Source organism: Diospyros lotus, chromosome 2 (assembly GCF_014633365.1).
Source record: "Diospyros lotus cultivar Yz01 chromosome 2, ASM1463336v1, whole genome shotgun sequence".
Taxonomy (NCBI): Eukaryota; Viridiplantae; Streptophyta; class Magnoliopsida; order Ericales; family Ebenaceae; genus Diospyros; species Diospyros lotus.
In genome coordinates this window covers 41472273-41495031 of record NC_068339.1, presented here as the reverse complement: position 1 = coordinate 41495031, position 22759 = coordinate 41472273, and the positions used below count along the sequence as shown (strand labels likewise).

The 22759-nt window shown below is 36.5% G+C and overlaps 1 protein-coding gene across 1 annotated transcript; it reads left to right on the top strand.

Moving 5' to 3' along the window:
- Window positions 1-240: 240 nt before the first annotated feature.
- LOC127793978 (coatomer subunit beta'-2) lies at window positions 241-22256 on the top strand. Its single transcript, XM_052324814.1, has 26 exons — window positions 241-517; window positions 777-797; window positions 910-971; window positions 1244-1298; window positions 3025-3061; window positions 3181-3506; window positions 3623-3754; window positions 3850-3998; window positions 6794-6862; window positions 7285-7435; window positions 7535-7600; window positions 15016-15204; window positions 15378-15518; window positions 15601-15675; window positions 15824-16000; window positions 16110-16201; window positions 16287-16403; window positions 16692-16806; window positions 16915-16986; window positions 17393-17589; window positions 17688-17781; window positions 19229-19335; window positions 19613-19742; window positions 20002-20198; window positions 21055-21122; window positions 22038-22256. Exons 1-24 carry the CDS (start codon window positions 515-517, stop codon window positions 20152-20154), a joined length of 2730 nt encoding a protein of 909 aa, XP_052180774.1. The 5' UTR covers window positions 241-514; the 3' UTR covers window positions 20155-20198; window positions 21055-21122; window positions 22038-22256.
- The last annotated feature ends 503 nt before the right edge of the window (window positions 22257-22759 follow it).

Genomic DNA, 22759 nt, shown 5'->3' with positions numbered 1-22759 from the left:
AAGAATCTTAAAATTTATCCCGTACCAAATGTAGGTAATTATATGTCTTTCTCGTAAAAATAATTCTCATTATAATAAAAAATTCACAATAAACAATGTGAAAATGCAATGGACACAGACGGACGGAGAATCTAAAACTGTAATTTCAGGACAAATCTGATGAAGGAGTGGAATTATCGTAGTAATATCGGGGCAATTTGAAAAAGAAAAAACATATAGCTGATTTTCGCAATTCCGAAGCATTTCTCAATTGCTCCCTACTTCTCTTCTATTCGCATCCTTCGTCTATGGAGGTCGCGCTGCTATAAACCCCCCCTCTCCTTTCAGTCTCTCTCTCTCTCTCTTCAAATTTGTGTCTCTCCGTTTGATCTCGCCGCCCTTCGTTTCTCCTCCGACTTAAGTTGGACATCAATTCGAACAACGGTTCCGTCACTGCGATCTGATCTGGATCTCTAGGGTTCATCAACCGCCGTCCTTCGATTCGGTATCCGGAGATTCCATTTCAGCTCCAAAAATGGTGAGTTTGTCTGTCGTTCTCGTTCTTCAATTTCTCCCTCATTGCGATATCTATTAGATCTAGCGTGAATCTGGTGAAATTTGATCTGTGGATATCTCGCCGGAATCTGGTGAAATGTTCAATCGCGTGAATTCGCGGAATTGTGTTCCATTTTAGTTTATATGTCTAAATGCTAGACTTCGAATCAGTTAAAACTTTGAGTTTATTCGAGATCTAACTTTTGAATGTTTCTTTTGTGTGGGCGATTGGTATGCGGCAGCCTCTCAGACTGGAAATAAAGGTATTATTATTCATTTTGCGTCGAATGATTTTCGCAAATCAGATGTGCATTAGATCTTTTGTTCTTTTATATACAATTTTTGAATTATGTGCTGATAATTGTTGCTGATCAGAGAAAACTAGCTCAAAGATCAGAGAGAGTGAAGTCCGTGGATCTGCACCCAACAGAACCATGGTAATTATAATTTGCCTGTACCTGTATGCTTGATCTCGTTTTGTATTTGAGTCCGTAATGTACCTGTTTTGTTCCTCTCTAATTGCCAGGAGCACAAAATTATGATCCTAATACTCTTGCGTAGGGAAAATACCTTTTCTTAATGAATAGTCGCATTAATTCATTTAAAACTCCCAGTTTGAGCCAGCAAGGTCTTAGGTTATGGCATGTTCATCTTGGTGAACAATGCTTTCTGTTTAACACGTACATGACACAATACTTTTCCCTTGCAGGATATTGGCGAGTTTGTACTCTGGGTCTGTGTGCATCTGGAACTACCAGTCTCAGGTACGTAACAACCATGCTATGCTACTATGGAATCATTAATTACCATCTTATTAGAATCACCTTCTTATGCTTTGCAACGCTCATGCATATTGTGAAAGCCTATTCTTCTTTCTTCTTTTCTCTGCCTTTGGGCGGGGGTGCGTGCGTGGTTGGGTAGGAGTTGTCTTCTGATGTTAGCTCATAGTGGAAACCATGCATGTATGCATTTTTTTTCTTTTCTCATGAACATGAAGTAATAATAAATCTCTCTTTATTGATAGACAAACAGACAAAAGTAAAGACATTTAATTGGATCCTTATCCTTTTAGTTTATTCATCCAGATGATTCAATCTATATGTAGTGTTTGCACCTGTAGGTTCATTGTAAACAGCATCTACATGATCTTATTTTATATGATATCCAAATGTGCTACTATATTCCTGCACTATGATATTTATGCTGTAACATGCAATATATATCTAGAAGGATTTCATTTGTTTTATAGGATTCTAGATAACACAATTCTGGAAAACCTGCTTGGTGTTTCGTTGGAGGAGGATGCATAGAGTAGTTCTTTGGATTCTTTTAAGTTCAACAGCCTATTACTAGCTTTCATGATTACAATTTCCATATTTTATGCCCATGTTTTCAAATTTAATTATAGTTGTGTTAGAAGTTTTGTTCCCCAGCGTGTAGTCATTAAACAATCACCAATCAGAATTCTGTGTGTGTGTGTGTGTGTTTAAGCTAAATTGATGAATGATTATCATGTATATGGTCCTTAGATCAGCTGTGCAGAAGGTCAAAAATTTCTATGAAAGTTAAGATGACACTATCATCTGGAAAGTTCTGGTTCTTGGTGTGTACCCTGACCTCGACTTATGATCTTGATAATAATGTGAATATTGCCACCAAGATAGAAAAACTTCATTAAACTGACTTTTGATATTCTAAACCTTTGTACTTACTGCTACAGTGGCAACGTTGTCCAATTAAACTCAAATCTCTTCTGCCACACAACCTATTCCTTGAGTCGCTGCATGTTATGTTGCCTACAGTAACCACTTATTTCATAATTTTCCTTCTAAAAATAACAGATTATGTGTATCTGCCTATAAATTAAACTTTGCCAACAAATTAACAAGAAAAGGTTAAGAAAAGAGAAAAACCTCCACCTGAATTCAAACAATGTATTTACTAGACTGCAGATCTTCCAAGCTGCAGAAATATGTATCAAGAAGTTGGTAGTGTTTGCCACGGATGCAACAAAATTTCATCAAGAACTTCCTCAAGTTGTCAATAGTCAGTTTATCTTGATATTTAGCCATCCGAACTCTTGCTATGATATTAAGCCAATTGCATTGAAAGTTTGATAACAAATACTTGAAATCAGTTGCATTTTACCGTATTTACATTAGAACAAGTGGACCTACATTATGCAAAGTTAGTTTCTGGTAACATCTTTATTCTTTTCTTTAATAGAACATATAAGAGTTCTTTGCATGTTGAACAGTTTTGAAGTCCCTGATAATTGATGATGACCTGCTTTTATTTGATTCTTCCGAATTACCTGCTATTTCTACCTTTGCCAGATGTCATTGTAAATTTGTAGTATAGAAATATTCTGAAGAATAAGAAATAAAGCTCTTTCAACCCCAAATAAAAAAAATATCATGATTATTTCATTATCCTAATATTATTTCTCAAGCATTTTGCTAACTTAACTTTATTTTCCTAATCTCACAGACTATGGTGAAGTCTTTTGAGGTGACAGAGTTACCAGGTACATAATTGATATTTTACATTTCTATGTGTTAGGCAGTGGGTTGATTTTTCTTGCATTTGTTGTTTACGTTTGGGCTTTGATGTGATCTGATTTTTTTTTTTGGTGTGTCCATGCAGTCAGATCTGCAAAGTTCATTGCACGCAAACAGTGGGTTGTTGCTGGTGCTGATGACATGTTTATTCGAGTATACAACTACAATACAATGGATAAGGTCAAAGTATTTGAGGCACACACAGATTATATTAGGTGTGTGGCTGTTCATCCTACCCTTCCATATGTCCTGTCATCATCTGATGACATGCTTATAAAGCTTTGGGACTGGGAGAAGGGCTGGGTGTGTACTCAGATTTTTGAGGGTCATTCCCATTATGTTATGCAAGTGACATTTAATCCAAAAGACACCAATACGTTTGCTAGTGCATCTCTTGATCGCACAATAAAGGTATGAACTGAGTTATACAATTCTGACCCTATGAGACTCTTATAGATGGATAAGAGTGGCAGTCAAGAACTAGCCATTTGTTGTGATTTTCACTTACCTTTCTTTTGTATTTCCAGATTTGGAATCTTGGCTCGCCTGACCCAAATTTTACATTGGACGCCCATTTGAAGGGGGTAAATTGTGTTGATTATTTCACAGGTGGGGATAAGCCTTATCTGATAACTGGTTCTGATGATCACACTGCAAAGGTTTGCTCCACATTTTACTTAAACGCTGTCCTTGTTGGATAATTGGATTCTTTTAAATGTGTAATATGCAACTATTTTGACTGTATCCTATACAGGTATGGGACTACCAAACCAAAAGTTGTGTGCAGACACTAGAAGGCCATACTCACAATGTTTCAGCTGTTTGTTTTCACCCTGAACTTCCCATCATAATTACTGGTTCTGAGGATGGTACTGTTCGTATATGGCATGCTACAACTTATCGGTAAGTTTTCTGGTAACCATTATATTACTAGTTTTCTAAGATTCCCTGACCTACACTTACCCAAACCTAGTCTCGCACCCACACACAAAAGGAAGAAAGAAAAAATGGAAAACAAAAGAAAAGGAAAGGAAAGGAAATGAAGAGTTGCTGCAACACTTATTTATTGTTTTATAGATGCCCTTGTGAGAAGATTTTTTGGCCATGATGTATTTGGACTCTCCAAACTGTTTGTACTCCATTGTTAGTAAAATTTGAATTTGAATCTCCCTGTGTAATTTTGAAGTTGAAGCACAATTTCAATCTCATGGCATCTGTTTTTCTTAAACGAAAAGGCGGAGGCATTTTCTGGATTTTTTGTGATTGTTCTCTTACTCTTGCCACTTTCTTCATTCTCGATCCTCTACATCATGATCTAGAATGTCGTGGGAGTGTTTTATAACTTTAATTTTCTTTTCTATTAATCTATTTTAAGTTTAAAAACATTGGATATTTTATCCTTGGATGTAGTAATTGACCGTCTCTAACTCACCAAATCTTTGGCAAAACTAGTAAATATTTAACCTGTTACAAATATGAACAATGATTTGTCAACTCAGAAAAGTGGGTTAGTTATTACATCTAAAGATAAATTTTCCAATGTGTTCTGTAACTAAAAAGACAGGTATACACCACATGACAATTCTAGAAGATGAGATAGAGGATTGAGAGTAAAAAAGAGACTTGGAATGGAGAACACAAAAAAATTCCAGAGAATGCCTCCATCATTTTGTTTAAGAAAAATATCATGAGATTATTATTATTCTTCAACCTCAAAATTACATGTTTACATTTTCATTCCATCTAAATTAAAATAGCCAGCAAGTTATTGTTATGGCCCAGTAAGATGAGAGGCAGGGGATGCCATTAACACAGTAACCACCACTTCACTGCAATAGTTCAAATAGGCTAGAAGGAGGGGAGACCATTAACACACTGAACAAAGATGTCTGAGCAGAGAGTGATAAAGAACCACGGCAGAAACAATAAGCACCAGATCCTTATCAAAACTTGTAGAACTTTACATACCTTGTTATAAATGATATGTGATAGTGAGGATTGAGAATAAAAATGAGACTTGCAGTGGAGAACACAAAAAATTTCCAGAGAATGTCTCCGCCATTTCGTTTAAGAAAAATATCATGAGATTAATATTATTCTTCAACCTCAAAATTACATGTGTTCATTTTCATTCCATCTAAATTAAAATAGCCAACAAGTTATTGATATAGTCCAGTAAGGAGAGAGACATTCTCTCACCATTAACGCCATAACCACCACATCATTGTTACATACCATATGTAATAGGATATCTAAAGTGGCCAAATACATATTTTAGCTCCTGTACTTACACGTTTTTTTTCATTTAGACACTCAAACTTTTTGTTGTTTCAAGGACACCCTTGAACTATGCAATTTCGAGTCAATTACATTCCTGAACTTTTTGTTGTTTCAATTATACTCTTGAACTATACAATTTCGAGTTAATTGTAAACAATGAATTCAAAATTCAAATGATAAAAAGTTCAGTGGTACAATTGACTTGAATTTGCAAGTTTAGGGGTGTCTTTGAAACAACAAAAAGTTCGAGTGTCTAAATGAAAAAAAATGTGCTGGTACATGGGTTAAAATATGTATTTTGCTTATCTAAAGTTTTACAAGTTCGGTAAGTTTACATATATAATAAGATATGTAAAGTTTTATAACTTCTGCTAAGGATCTGGTGCTTATTGTTTCTGCCGTGGTTCATTATCATTCTCTGCTCTGACATCCCCTCCTTCTGCCCTATTTGAACTATTGCAGTGACGTAGTGGGGTCCCCTGCCTCTCACTTTACTGGACTATATCAGTAACTTGCTGGCTATTTTAATTTAGTTGGAATGAAAACGTAAACATGTAATTTTGAGGTTGAAGAATAATACTAATCTCTTGATATTTTTCTTAAATGAAAAGGTGGAGGCATTCTCTGGAATTTTTTTATGTTCTTCACTCTAAGTCTTCCTTTAATTCTCAATCCTCTGTCTCATCTTCTAGAATTGTCATGTGGTGTATACTTGTTTTTTGAGTTAAAGAAGGCATTGGAAAATTTGTCTTTGGATGTAATAGTTAACCCACTTTTCTGAGTTGACAAATCATTGTTCATATTTCTAATAGGTTAAATAAATATTTCCTAGTTTTGCCAAGGATTTGATGCTGTTTCTCCTTTTCTGCTTCTTTTTGTGCTCTGACATTCTTATTAAGGCATCCTTCAAGTGATAATGGTCTCCCCTCCCAACTATTGCAGTGACTTGTTGGTTACTTTGTTAATGATCTCCCTCCTTCAGACCTTCTTGGACAATTGCACTGACTTGATGGTTCCTATAATTTAAATCAAATGAAAATGTAAACATTGATAACCAGATCATGCTCAAAACTTGTAAATTTAAAATTCCAAATTCTATTTCAATTTTCAACTTGGTACTGTAATATTTAAAGTTGCTATTTCCTTATCTTTAGAGATGAAAATTGTATAGAAAATTGTCTAATTGGGTTGAATTTTTGGGAGTTAAGCCTTATGATCTGAAAATACATCATAGATTGAGGCAATGCGAACACTTGAACTACTTGTATGTGTACTTTTTTGTTCAGACATTTTCTTTATACCATTTTATTCCACTTGGTGACCTCTAATTTTCATGTTTCACTTTAGTATGCTAGATTGAGTATTTGGAATGTTTGCTGCTGTTTCTAATGTTTCTAAATTGTTTTATTGATTTGCAGCCTTGAGAACACTCTGAATTATGGTCTCGAAAGAGTTTGGGCTATTGGATATATGAGAGGTTCGCGCAGGTGAGCTTCCCTCTCTTTTTCTTTTCCTACCCACATGTGGGGGGGGGGGGGGGGTGGTCATTGTAATTGTGATATGTTGCAAATTTGAAATTTAGTGAAATTGTCTTACTGGTACATCTATGAGCTTGTTTCATTCAGAATCTTCAATTTCCTGTCTTTGGATTTCCCAGTCTGGTATATCAGGCATTAGAGGTCTTGAAGTCATGCTTAAATTATCAGATACTCATTAACTAAACCCTGCAATACCTCTTGGCTCTTAATTGTGTTATTCCTTTTATTGAATAGTATGTTGCAATTTCAAGCAAATAATTAGGATATAAAAGTTTAAGTACTCATACTAAATTTGATGCCCTTATCCTTGAGGGTGTTTAACACTTGTTTGACTGCAGCTTTATTTTCTGTCTGTTGTACTTTCTTGACAGGGTTGTAATTGGCTATGATGAAGGAACCATTATGGTAAAAATTGGTCGAGAAGTACCTGTAGCTAGTATGGACAATAGTGGAAAAATCATATGGGCTAAACATAATGAAATACAAACTGTTAACATTAAGAGTGTTGGAGCAGATTATGAGGTTTGATTCAGTTGCTTCTCATCTATACCTGAATGTAATAAATTACAATAATTTCTGCTTAATGTGACATTGAAATTCATTGTTCCTTTTCCATCACAGGTTACTGATGGAGAGAGATTACCTTTGGCAGTGAAGGAATTGGGGACCTGTGATCTTTACCCACAAGTGAGTTGGTCTTCCCTTGTCCTCTGTGGCAGGGTACTAGATATTATTGTATTTTAATACTAGTGAGCTGGCTATGTTCAAAGAAGTGGAACTGCTACTGTTTTATGGGCTCATGGAGATATATGTGTGTGCGTGCGTGTGTGTAAATGCCATGTAGAGTTTTCTAGTTGTATAACTTTAATAAAGTTCAACATCGAGGTGTCAGAATTTGTGGCACATGCTTTAGGTGTTTGACTGCTTACTTTTCTTCACCTGCATATTTTGGCTCTTGGTGTCTAAATTGTTTAAACTCTAATTCTTAACACTAGAAACATTAGTTATCATCATAAAATTGTTATTCATTATTCATTATTAATTCATAAAGATAAACAAAAAGATTTACGTATGGTATTTACAAGCTTGCAAAAAGATGATGGTAGAGTTTTCAAAGAAGCCTTGTGGAGGGTTTTCGAGAAGAAAAGGCAGTTCATGTTGGTTATTTATAGGTTATTGAGGATATGCATCACAAGGCAAAAATGTGGGCTAGGACTTGTGGAGGAGTTATCAAGATTTTTTCAATTATAATCATATTACATTAAGGATCTGCATCTTTGCTCTGGTGCTCGATGTAGTTGCTAATCACATGAAAAGGTGTATTAGTGTATGCTATTCGCAAATGACATTGTCTTGATGGATAAGACAAGGAAGGTGTGGATACTAAGCTCGCATGATGGAGGGACAACTTAGAACTCAAAATTTTCTAGTTGAGTAGTTTGAAAATCAAATATATGAAATGTAAGTTTGATAAAAATAGATGAAAAGATTATTTGAGTTCAAAAATCATATTGTTCAACTTAGATATTTTCAATTAATTGTTTGAAAAAACAAAAATAATTATTGAGGATGTTACTTGCACAATTAAGGTTGGATATTTAAAGTGGAGAAGTATGTCTATCATTGAGGGAAGGTTTATCAAACAACTTTAAGATCAGGTCTATTATATGGCATGTAATGTTTAGTAGTGAGTCCTAGCATATACAAAATATGTGCCTAGCTTAGTTGAGGATTTTACAATAGATGTATGACCATACAAGAAAAAGCATTATTGGAGGGTGAGCATGGCAGGCTTCGTAGCAATGATAAAGTTGCTCCTATGTGATTGGTGGGACTTGGGTTTGAGTTGTGAAAACAACCTTTTCTAAAGTAAAGCTAAGGTTGCGTATAAAAGTGATCCTCTCTTGACAATTGCAAATAGGGGAGCCTTGTGCATTGGGAAGACCCTTCAAATAAGACATAAAGAACCTAAAACAATGTCCTTAGGATAGTTCTGAAAGGCGCAAGGCGCAGCGAGGTGCAAAAGGTCTTGGAGCCTGAGGCGCGAGGCGCACGAGACGAGGTGCGCCTTTGCGAAGCAAGGCGCACATTTTAGGGAAAAAACTCAAAATCTTGTAAAATCATAAACAACTATCAAATTATCAATAATAACACATTCATATAATTTATTATCTTCAAATTCTATAAACTAACAACATCAAAGTTCAAATTTAAAGTCTCAAACTCAAACAAGTATCAATTATAATGTAAAATTCTAAACAAACACATAAACACTACAAGTCCACAATCAATATAAAGAAGTTTTTTAATCAATCATCATCAAGGAGATTATCAACATCAAGGTCAATATCTTCATCATCCCCTTCAATCACCCCTTCATCTTCTTCTTCATCTCTCAATTCTTCTCCCTCTTCCATGTCTTCATCATCTTCGGTCCCTGCCTCACTTTCCTCCTCTTTAATCTCCTGAGTTACTCGCCGCTTTGAAGTCGAAGCCGAAGTTGATCTCGATTGTGATCGAGTTTGTTTAGTTCTAAATTGATAACTAGGCCCTCCAACTCTTGCAGTCGCATCAACATTACTCCATGTCAACCCATCCCCAACGTCATCTGGAAAAACAGTTTCATCATCTTTATCATTCTTCTCATCAAGTTTTCCAATCAACCATTCATTGCTTTCATCAATGTGGGTCAATATGATAGGGTCAATGGTATCACGTATTTGATACCGACGCCTTAATGCTCTATTGTATTTCACAAACACCAAGTTGTTTAAACGAAGTTGATCAAGCCTGTTTCTTCGTTTAGTATGAAGCTGCAACAATTTATGCAAAAACATACTAAGAATAAGCTACATGAAACAAACCAACTACTAATAAAAATTGTAAGTGTTATATGTACAATGCACTTACATTTTCAAACACACTCCAATTACGTTCACACCCAAATGAACTACAAGTCAAGCTAAGAATTTTAATTGCAAATTTTTGCAACGTAGGTGTTGACATTCCATATGAAGCCCACCATTCAACTGTCCAATAAAATTCATGGGTTAGTTATTATCTATTATCTAGAATGATTATATATATAATGTAATATATATATATGTGTACCTGGTGATTTCTCAGCTTTCTTTCTAATAGCCATATAGTTTCCAAAGAACCCATCTGCATTGTTATACATCAAAAGCTCAGCATCAATTTGGTTTTGAACCTTTACATCTGGATTTAACTTTCTAATGCATTCATATAAGCCAGTCATGATCTCTGGATCTATACGTTCAGCCTTGTAGAAATATTCTGGGTTCAAGTACTAACCAGCTGCGTGCAAGGGGCGATGAAGCTGAACATCCCATCGATTATCAATGATCTGAAAAATGGGTGCATACTTCTTTTCATCCCCATTAAAAGAGTTAGCAATCGCTTCTTTGGCCCTATCCATGGCCTCATATATGTATCCCATAGCAGGCTTCTTCTCACCATCCACTAAGCGCAATACACGCACCAATGGACTAGCCACCTTTAAAGCATATACAACATTGTTCCAAAATGAAGGCATCAAAATCACTTCTACAACCTTTTTAGCCCCCGCTTCTTTTACCCACTTGCTTGTCATCCACTCCTCGGAGGTAAACATCCTTCTAAGGTTGCTTTTTAGACTATGCATCCTGCCCAAAGTGATAAAGGCAGTTGCAAACCGTGTTTTTGCAGGCCTCAACAACTCTTTCTTGTCAGTAAACCTTCTAAGCATGTTTACTAGACTCGAACGAGTATAGATATAGCTATTCACCATAACAGCTCTCTCAAATGTCTTCTTCATATTAGGCAACTTGAAAATATCTTCCAACATTAAATCCAAGCAGTGCGCTGCACATGGTGTCCAAAACAACGTAGAATATTTTGCCTCCAAAAACCTTCCTATTATTATTTAGAGTGAAATTAACAAGATATTAGTAAATAATAAATATCTAATGAATATTCAAACTGTTCTATTTATAAACATAATACAAATTACAAAAATGAATTTCATACCTGCTAAAACATTGTTTGAAGCACTATTGATGACCACTTGCACCACATTTTTTACTTCAATCTTTTCCACACATTTACTTAATAATTGAAAATCTTTTCCCCAGTCTTTGAATAGCTAGAACCATCAACAGACTCCAAAAACATACTTCCTTTAGAAGAATTGACTAAAACGTTAATCAATGTCCTTTCCCTCTTGTCTTTCCAGCCATTTGACAAAATGGAACATCCATATTTGGCCCTCGCCTCTTCATGATCTTTCATCATTTCACGAGTGGCTTCCACCTCTTGTTTGAGAAGGGGAACCCTGACTTCATGGTAAGTAGGCGGCTTCACACCCGGACCATACTGACTAATTGCTTTTATAAATACTTTAAAATTGTCATATGTCACTGCATTGAATGGAATGCCTGCATCATACATCCATCGTGCAAAGCTTCTACAAACTCGAGCTCTTAACTCTTTTTTTTGCAAAATCATGCTCACCCAACCTTGTTTGCTTTCCTTTGCCCTTGCTTTTCAACACATTAACTTCTAGGTCTTTAAGAAAAACATCAAGTGGACCCTTTTGTGTTGGCCCTTTAACACTACCAACACTACCAGTACCGCTTCCACTTCCGGTAGATACATTGGGTCTTTTTCTACTTTGAGGCAGCGGCTCATCATCATCATCATCATCATCATCATCATCATCATCATACCCTTCACCAAATTGAAGATTATCATCTAACAATGCTATATTTCTCTCATCCCTGTTATTTTTTTTCTTTTGCATGTACTCTCCAATCTCTTCTTTTACTGATGGAGGACATTTTGGACAAGCTTTAGTATTCCTAAAACTGCCCACAAGATGTTTCCCCCGAAATATACCACCTTTTGTTATTTTACGACAAAATTTACATGTGGTGGTATTTCTATCATTAGGATTAGCTTCAAAATAATTCCATGTCGAGTCCGTTTTGGAAGTGGTTGATGACATTTATTGGGCTATTGCAACACAGTTCCAACTTCCACAAAATTCTCCTAATGATAGAAATAAACTATAAAGACTTAAAGAGAGATCAGCAACCAGCTGCCAGCAAGAGAAATTAGGCAAGAATGCAAGAAATAAACATATAAAAAACAAGTAAAGAACTTACAAGATAGGAGAAGACCGTGGGCAGCCTTAACAGCTTGAACTTGAAGAGCAGATGAGAAGAGAGGCGAGGAAGAGAGGAGAAGACCGTGGGCAGAGGAGAATAGAGGAAGAGGGCGCAGCTGGAGAGGAAATTAACAAGATAGGAGGTGGGCGTGGCTGGATAGGAGAGGAAGAGAGGAGGCAGGCGCGGCTGGAGAGGAAAGGAAGAGGAAGATCAAGCTGAACTGAAGAGGAGAGGAAGAGAGGAGGGTGTCGCCGCTGGAGAGGAAGAGAGGAGGGGGTCGCGACTGGAGAGGAGAGGAAGAAGAAGATCGGGCCGAGCTGGAGAGGAAGAGAGGAGGGGGTCGCGGTTGGAGAGGAGAGGAAGAAGAAGATCGGGCAAGCTGGAGAGGAGAGGAAGAGATGAGGTAGTCGCGGTTGGGGCTAGAGAGGAAGAGGAAGATCGGGCGAGCAGCGAGTTGGAGAGGAGGCAAGCGCGGCTGGATGCTAGAGTCTGGAGGAGTGAGGAGCGATTGGGCTGCAAGTTTTAATTAAAAGACCTAAGTTTCATTAGGCGTGCCTCACGCCCCAGCGCCTAGGTGCGCAAGGCGAAGGCCTTGCCAAAACCGCCTCGCCTCTGCCCAGGCGAGGCGCCAAACTGGCGCCTTGTGTCTAGGCGCGCCTTTGATAACTATGGTCCTTAGATAAGTCTTTTGGAGAGTTTTAGAAAAGAAAAGAATTTGGATTGCTTATATACAAGTGTTATTAAGGAACAAGAAATTGTATTAGAATTTATGGAGGAGATACTGACACTTCTTCAATTTGATTGGGTGATATCAAAGATATGCGTTAAGCCCTTCCCTGTTCGTTCTTTGTGATGGATGGACTTACAAATCACATAAACAAGTGTTTGATATATATTTTTTGCTGATGATATTGTCTCAATGAGTGAGGCAAAAGAATGCGTGAATAATAAGCTTGAGTTATGGAGGAACATCCTAGAAATACAAAAGTTTCAAGTTGGGCAAGCTGAAAACTGAATATATGAATTGTAAGTTAAGTAAAAATAGAAATGTAGATAATGGCGTGCTGACACTTAATCAAGTGACTCTTAAAAAGGGGAAATTGACCGCACACCTGTTGCACTTAAGAGCTTTTGGCCTAGACATTCTTGAACTTTATATTTCACCAAGTCAATCAATCCCTAAACCTTCTTGAATTAGCCATGCCACCCCTTCCCTTACTAATGGTTTTAAGTAAATTGATTGTACACCTCTTAAACATCAGGTATTTAGCCTAGAGACCCTTAAACTTTATGTTTTTCCAAATTGGTCCCTAAACTTTCCCAAAATGACCGAGACATGTTAATTAAACTAAATAAGTTAAAATTATCCCTAATATCTACTTAATTAAGTTAAATTAAGTCAAATTCAATAAAATAAAAAATAAAATACAAAAATATTTGCTATGGTTTGTTGGAATCTATAGGCGATAGCTGGTCCCCCCAAAGGGGAAAACAATTCCCTTGACGTTTGCGGGAACCCATTCCATGAGTCAGAGATGATGATTGGTTCACTTTATTTTTTGATTTTGTATTAAATTTAACTTAATGAAATAGAGATTAGGGATAATTTTAACTTAAATTAGTTCAATTAATTTTGCTTCTTACATGGGAGGTGTCATGGACTTTTGGGGAAAGTTTAGGGGCTGATTTGACAAAAAATAAAGTTTAGGGGTGTTTGGACATATGCCTAATAAGGCTGTCTCCAACCGCATTCTCTATTATATTATAAACAATTCACTTCATATTATTTTTTTATACACCCTGCTGTGACTAACCGGAAAAAACAAACCACCACCGACTGAAATTGGAAAAAAATTGCAGACACCAAGCAATTCCTCGACGAGGACGTTGCCGTCAGTGACTGTGTGTCTTCTCTAACTGTTTGTCTCCTTGATGAGGACATTGCTGCCACTGCCAACTGTTTGTCTCCTCCTTTGCCGTGATTGTGTCTTCCCTGGCTGTGGACCTCTTCTTCTTTGTCGTGTCCGATCACCTTCAATAGTCGTCTTTGAAGCTGACGGCAAGTCCGTCGCAACATGCTTCATCCTCTTCATCTTCTTCGACGGAGCTTCGTGAATCGACGGTGACAGTTGCAATTGCGGTGACGACGTCTCTGGCGGTGATTGTTGTGGGAAGGGATGGCAAGGGCTGCAGTGGACGACGGGCTCGCCAATAAAGGCGAGGGATTCGGCCTTCGCTATTTGGATGGCGAGTGATTTTGGCGATGGCGAGTTGCGTTGGAGCAGCTTCAATCGACCCCCTCGCAAAAATTTTGGCTTAGCAAAGGGAATTTGGCTGCATTGGAGACAGCCTAACCTCAAAATTCTGTTTAGCTTATCTTAACATATTTTTAATTAATTATCATTGTGTCTTTTAGCATAGCGACCTTTCCTGATTCATGGAGTAATTCGATGTCCAACCACTGCTCCCCAGTAGGGATGCAAAAGAGTCCCCAATGGGTCCCAGTTAACCCCATTTAAAGTGAAGACAAATATAAAAATGAGGTAGAGGTACAAGGCTCATTTGAAATTTTTTTTCAAAACAAGCATGTAAATGTTGTTAATTGGGGGCTCCATTTACATCCCGACTCCCGAGGCATTTATCTGCTCGATCATGCTCTTTATGTGTATTACTATCCATAGTTCTCTTTCATGATACGAGATGAAGATTCTGGAATTTTTGGATGCACCTCTCTGCATAGAATAAGATGAAGGTTGTCCACCTATTATGATAATCTGCTGTTAGTTACCATATAACTTGTTTACATAATATAACATGTGCAGTTGTTTTGTTGGAAATTATTATCAGTAAATGCTAGTTATGATCTATATCAGTGGCAACACATTCTGTTCCTCTTTGTGCTCCCTGGTTATAAGTATTTTTTTTTTCCTCCAGACCTTGAAGCATAATCCAAATGGGAGGTTTGTTGTTGTTTGTGGAGATGGTGAATACATAATATATACAGCTTTGGCATGGAGAAACAGATCATTTGGTTCGGCATTGGAATTTGTTTGGTCATCAGATGGTGAATATGCTGTTCGAGAAAGCACATCAAAGATCAAAATTTTTAGTAAGAACTTTCAGGTTTGTATTCTTAGTTGGGGTTGCTGACATCATTTTAAATTTATGGCTTGCACATCAAAAATCAAGATTATGCACATGCTGGCATCTTTTCACTCAGGATTTTAAACTGCTAGCTTAATCTTATTTCACTTTTGCATAATTGGATGGAGTATAATGAAGGTGGTATCTTCCAGGAAAAAAGGAGCATCCGACCAACATTTTCTGCTGAGCGTATTCATGGTGGAACTTTATTAGCGATGTGCTCAAACGATTTTATTTGTTTTTATGATTGGGGCGAATGCAGGTTGATTAGACGGATTGATGTTAATGTCAAAGTAAGTAGTAAGATGCCTCATACTGCTGTATCCTTCTGGATTTGTATTGTATAATTTATGCCATTTTCTTGTTTTTATTCAGAACCTCTACTGGGCTGACAGTGGTGATTTAGTGGCTATTGCCAGTGATTCATCATTCTACATACTGAAGTACAATGTGAGTATTCTTAGTTGTCTAATTTTCTTATAGATTTAGATCTTCTCTTCAGAATACCAGCTTTACTCTTTTACTTCAGCCAGTTCAGTTGTCAACTTTTTTTTTATTTTTTTCACATTTCAATTGAATTTGATTCTTCACTGTACAGCGGGATGTAGTTTCAGCACACTTAGATAGTGGAAGATCGGTAGATGAACAAGGTGTTGAGGATGCTTTTGAGCTTCTTTATGAAATAAATGAACGGGTCAGGACTGGATTATGGGTGGGGGATTGTTTTATTTACAACAATTCTTCTTGGCGACTGAATTACTGTGTTGGTGGTGAGGTATGATATACAGTTCATACGTGTGTTTATCATATTTCACATATTCATAAATTACATTATTTTCAAGGCAGTGAGAATCCCACTCACACTTTTAGTTTGACTGTTACAGGTAACCACAATGTTTCATTTGGACAGACCTATGTACTTATTGGGATATTTAGCAAACCAAAGTAGGGTGTATCTAATTGACAAAGAGTTCAAGTAAGTGGCTTTGACAATGGATAGAAGGCAGCCTTTGCTATGATCACATCATTAACTTTTAGGTCATCTGTCCTTTTGCTTGTAGTGTCATGGGATATACCTTACTTCTTAGCTTGATTGAATACAAGACTCTCGTGATGCGTGGTGACCTGGATCGAGCCAATGAGATTTTGCCTTCAATTCCTAAGGAGCACCATAATAGGTATATCTTACCTTTGAGTATCTTCAATTAGGGAAATTGAACCTTAAATTTTGTTAAGCACAGTAATTATAAGTTGTATATTCTATCTAAAAAATAATAGCATTAGCTGATGTAATAATTTAAAATGCCAGCCTCTGGTCTTTGCTGCATGTAATTTTTGATTTATAGATGGTAGTTTGATCTTTCATTGCCTTACATACCGTCTTTGCCAATGGCTTTATTACTTTTTTAATGTAGAACTTGGGGTCTGAAACTTTGTATCCTAATGGTACTTTGACCTGTTTCTAGTGTTGCTCGTTTCCTGGAATCCCGTGGAATGGTAGAGGATGCACTGGAAGTAGCCACAGACCCAGACTACAGATTTGAGCTAGCCATACAGCTGGGTAAACTAGAAGTTGCCAAGGTAAGATCTCTTATATATCTTTCTAACTGTATAAGCATTTATCAGAGTGAGTGTTATCTAAAGCATTTGCATTTATTAGTATGTTTTAAAGAATTCATTCCAATACAGGAAATTGCAACAGGAGCACAGAGTGAATCCAAATGGAAGCAGTTGGGTGAACTAGCCATGTCCACTGGAATGGTATTTTTTCATCTTAGATGGACATATATTGCCTGAAATTCCCATATAATGTTGGAAAATCTGTTCTCTCGGTAACTGATGACAAATGAACATCAGTTATGTTATGTTATTTTTCTGTACTGGTCTTCAACTTGTCCTGCTTTATGAACAACAAATTTATTCTTTTGCTTGAGTTAAAACATCTTTTCTTTCATGGTGTATGAAGATGTATAACTGAATTTGTTATAATGATTAAATTGCCCATTACCAAAGAGACATTTCAATGGCACTTACTCTCCTTCTTTACCTTGTTTACATTTTCAATTGTGCCGATAGGGGCAATTATCCTGTCAATGACAGTTTTTAATTCTTTTATTTCACATTTCATTTGTTTGCTTTAATATGCCCTCCATTCAATATATTGCAGTTAGAGATGGCAGAGGACTGTTTAAAGAGCGCAATCGACTTGAGTGGTTTGTTACTACTCTACTCTTCTTTAGGAGATGCGGAAGGGATATCAAAACTTGCATCTCTTGCTAAAGATAATGGGAAAAACAATGTTGCCTTCCTTTGCCTATTTATGTTGGGTAAATTGGAAGAGTGCATACAGCTTTTGATTGACAGGTGTGTTTCTCTTTCTAGAGGTTCTTGTGACATAGAGGAATCCTGAGTCCTGTCCAGTAATTAGTTGAATGCAACTATGATTGCAATCTCTGTTGCAGCAATCGGATACCTGAGGCTGCTTTGATGGCACGATCTTATCTTCCAAGCAAAGTTCCAGAGATAGTTGCAATTTGGAGGAAAGACCTGAATAAGGTTAGTTAATCATTTATTTGTGTGTGTGTTTGTGTTTAATTTTTCATCCCAAATATGTCACTGAATCGTTGAGAAATTGAATAAAGTGGTCAAAGTTATTATGGGCTAGAGATCTGTAGATCTTTCTTTTTAATGCGTTTCCCATTATTTGCAGTTATGAAAAACTATAGATTATGGAATATTGAATGGCTCATTTAACCTTTTGGCTTCATGATTCAAGAAAGAAAGTTTTCTTTGATGGAGAGCCTGTGAAAGAGTATTGGCTTCCTGGTCTTTCACAAAGTTCTCAGCCTCTGGGACATGGCCTGGTTGTCCATTTTGCTTAGGGTCACAAACACTAATGCCAAGTGCAACATTATCCTTTTCACTAGGAAACTTTATTTGAGAGGGAAACTGAGATTCTGAGGAAACGAGTTTCAAATATTTTGGATGCCATTTGGAAATGCTTTAGTACTTCTGGAAAATGTGAAGTAGTTCTCGTAAGAAACTAGGATTATTGAAGAAAAGGAAAGGAAAGAAAAATATTTTTTCTTATATACATGTAAGAATGCTTGTACACAAGTAAGTTATTCCTTTCTATTGAAAAATCCTAGTTCCAAACATTGCCCAAGGGGAAATTGGCAAAAATCTTTTTAGTAATTAATTGGGAACTTAATGGACTTTTTACTGATTCATTTTAATGTATTTCTAGAATATATTGAAATTATTCTAAAAATTATTAAAATTTTTACTTTGGATAATAGTGCAAATTGCTAATATTGATATTTTTCTTTTCCCTTGAGTTCCACTTTGAGCATCCCTTTGTTAAAGTATCAAATGATGTATTACTGAACTGCCTTCAATGTTTCCTTTTCAATAGATTAGACGATCAATTCTTTGGTTCTTATTTCCATTACTTGCACTTTTTTCCTCATTATTATTTCTTCTTCTGCTTTGTGGTTTTGTAATATGTTTCAAGATGTGAGTAAGCCTTATTTTTTATTTCCTTTTTTTTCTGCATTTTTGGTAGCAACAGCAAGGTTGTTCCTTTGTAACTAAAAAGGCAATGGGTTCAAGTTATGTAAGTTATGGAAACAACCTCTTTGCAAATCAAGGTTAAATTCTCCCCTGACCCTCACAAATAGGGAGCCTTGTGCACTAGGGACGCCCTTTTTCTGCATTCTTGGTCTTTATATAGGATGTCCAAGAACCTCCTTGAAAGTTCAGGGGATAAAAAAAATTCAGCAATGCTTGGATAATAGAAAGAGAAAAAAGGTAATAGTTTGCTTTATGATTCATACTTTGACTATCTTCACAGATGGGCATTTCCCAACATGGCCTGTGAGATCCTTAGCACTCCTGAACATGGTGAATACTGTAGTAATGAAAATTGCATCTGCTTTGCAGATTTTAGCTAAGAGGTGTGCAGTATTTGTTTTCTATGTTAATCATTTAGGGCATTCTACAGGTTAATCCTAAAGCTGCAGAGTCTTTGGCCGATCCTGAGGAGTATCCTAATTTGTTTGAGGATTGGCAAGTTGCTCTTGCTGTTGAATCAAAAGTTGCAGAGACAAGGTTCTATTACATGGCTTTCCACTGCATTCTTTTCCTCTTTTATGTATAAATTAGAAGTTATGTTTGAATCTTCCTACATTTTGAAGTTTCCGTCTGTTTTTACCTTTTCCTGCTCATGGGAGCAAATGCTGTGCTTGTGTACCCTTCAGGAAATTTCCACAATATTAGTTTCAGATGCTGCAAAATTTCTGCTGTTAGATAATTAGAAAATTCATTATGTAAAAAATTGCAATTACTTACTGTTTATGTATTTGTCATCTTCCAATTCCTTTTCTAGGGGAGTTTGTCCTCCGGCTGCAGAGTATGTGAAATATGCTGATAGATCACATGCTAACCTTGTGGAGGCATTCAGAAATATAACAATTGATGAAGAAACACCACGTGAAAATGGTGACTTGAATCATGAGGTAACCATCTAAAGGAATTTGTGATTTTATTTTGCTTTGTATATTTCCTTAAGCATTGAGGAAGTTGTGTATTGCAGGTGAAGACCAATGTGCAATTATCTGTTCTTCAGTTTAAACAATGTGATTTCGAGTTTTGCTGTCTTATGTTCTTGATATTGTAGATTTAATCACCGCTTAAAAGTGATTAAACCTCTATTCATAGCAACTTCTCCTGTTGTTTCAATAGTAAACTTTTCCACTTTATCTGGTTGGCCAACAGCATGAAGAAGAAGAGGAAGAAGTGGCACAAGATGAAGGGCCAGAAGAGGCTGTTGTGGTGGATGCTGACTCAACAGATGGTGCAGTGCTCGTTAACGGTAACGAGGCTGATGAAGAGTGGGGTACGAATAATGAAGGAAATCCGTCAGCCTAAAAGGAATTGGTTGGGCCAAGTTGAAAATCCTAATTTTGTTACTGGTGAATAATTGATTTTTGCTAGATTACAATCTTTTGGTTCATAATTTTACATGGAATCTCTGTCTAGTCTCCCTTTTGTTAGTTTATCTTTAAATGTGCGTTTAATGCTCATATTGCTAGAACAAGCTCTATATGGTAAAACCACAGGGGTTATTCTTATGGTTAAACACTTAAACTAGTATATCACTAATCAGCAATTCCTACTGCATATATTTTCCTATGTTTTCTTTTACAGTTAACATGTTTTCTTATTGCTTGTGAATTCTAGGAGTCCTCCATAACCGCTCAACAATCATGCAGCTTTATTTTTCTAGAGGCTACAGTGACTAATTAGGGGCCCTTTTGGGGTAAATCATAGTAGTGAATAAACATGATTTGTTGGTCTGAACTGCAATGACCATGGACCAGGTGGCAGGTATTGGTCATAGGCATTGGAACACTGCTGTGTGATTGTTCTAGCATATTCTGTGTTCTGTTCATTGGCGTAAGGCTAGTAGCTGTTCTGCCTAGATCTTGCTTTTTGTATCCTCAGATCATTAGGAGCCTCTGCAATGCACTTTCCTCTTGTTTTGGCCTGTCTCGAAGATATTCTATTACCTAGCATTACCATTTTGTGGTTTCTAAATTATATCTGGAGCAGCTTGAGATCAAGTGCATTTGTTTTTGTTTTATCTTTTTTTGACCTTTGTATATTTCTTCCCCCCCCCCCCCCCCCCCCCCTTTCTTTTCATTTTCCTTCTTTTTGCTATTCTACATTTTTCTTTTTGTATCAGTTGATTATAATGGCGGTCTGACTTGCTTTGTGTGTGTGTGTGTGTGTGTTTTTTTTTTTTTTGTCTTTTGGGCTGAGGTGCAGTGCTTACGCCAAGCCATGAAGGCCAGTGAAGACTGTTGGTCCCAGCTATATCAATTCCCTTTCTTGAGGTTAGACTATTGCATGAAAGGGATTTTTCTTATTCATTATAACTTGCTAATTCCATTTTTCTATCATCCTATCATATCCAGAGTTGGGTATCATTACAAGTGTACTACAAAGAAATACGTAGTGTCATCTTGATTTTGAGATCTATTTAAGGTTTATGATAGGAATCAAAACAAATAAAATACTAGTTTTATGTGATTAGGAGTTTTGGATTTTATCTAAATGCATTTCAGTTTTATTATGACTTTTAGTGGATTGTGTGATAGAATTTAAGCAGGTATTAGGTTACCATATTAATTAAGAGTAGTTTTGGAAGAGTATTTTTAGTTTTAAGAGTTTTTTCAAGCCTATTTATATGGTTCAACAGTGCAATCCGAAAATATGTATAGATTGAAGAAATTTATTGCCCTCCCCCCCCCCCCCAAATTTTCTCTCTTTCCTATTCAATTTTCTGAAAATCTTTCTACTGCCCGCCATCACTTAACCTTTTGATTTGAGTAGCCGTATTTGGGAAGAAGGGAATTAACATAAGACACTAGCACCCCAACATGGCAATTTGAAGAAATGTTAGGACAGGTACAGGAGGGACATATCAATAAATAAATATATAATTTACATAATTATAAAAAATAATTATTTCTTTGTTTTTACATTACAAATAAATTTATAATTTATCATTATGAAAATATGAAGAAATTACCTTTCACATTCTAACATATTGATAAAGAAGTTTGAATAAAAACTTCTAATATCTCTATTTTGAAAATCTTTTAATCATAAAAAATAAAGTTCAATAAAATTAAAAATCCTAGAGGAGACCTGAGTTCTATTAAGCAAGCATTCGGTATGTGTTAACTGTGTTGATTGCAAATCTCTCTCTCTCTCTCTCTCTCTCATTGAATTAGTAAATCTTGCAGGTTTTCCAAAAGAGAGAGATGGTTGCGGGGCCAGTTGTCTGTTACTGCAGTGATGTAATTTGAGAGCACATGAGATTGAATTTTTTGTAATTTGGGATAAAAAGTTTTTGTGTTTTGAGTTATTTGCTAGTTGGCTTAGCATATTCTTTTGAAATGTTTACTTGTCATTGTGAATGTAGAATGTTTTTATGTTAATTACACGCATATTTTTGCACGGTAGCTGGTTGGCTGGCTGTATGTAAGTTAATGAGCAAACCAAAGACCAGTTTAGAACTTGGACCGACCGATTTGATATTGCCAATTAGAATCCGTGATACATGGAACGTGGTATTACAGATTCCCTTTTCTTGGATCCGTTGTCCTATTCATAATATTACTTTCAGGTCCTTCAATACTCTTTCCAATTCTTTTTATTGTTTAAGAGACTATACCTCAGGTTAGAAATTACTCCAGCCTCATCAGCTACATTATCGCCTTGAATGATATACCCTAAAACTACGAAGAACCCCAACGAACAAATTGACATATCAATGACACTTTGGGACAAGGAAAAATCTTGAGAGCCCGAGAGAATGATCGACGGGCTTATTGAATGGGGTAAAAAGATGAATTTGTCTTCACGTCATGTTCCCTTTTTTTCTCTCCCATGGATTGCCCCGTCCTTGCTCCCTCTTTTCCTCTTCCATGGCCACTGCCATTGCCTCGCTGCAGCCGCGTTTCGT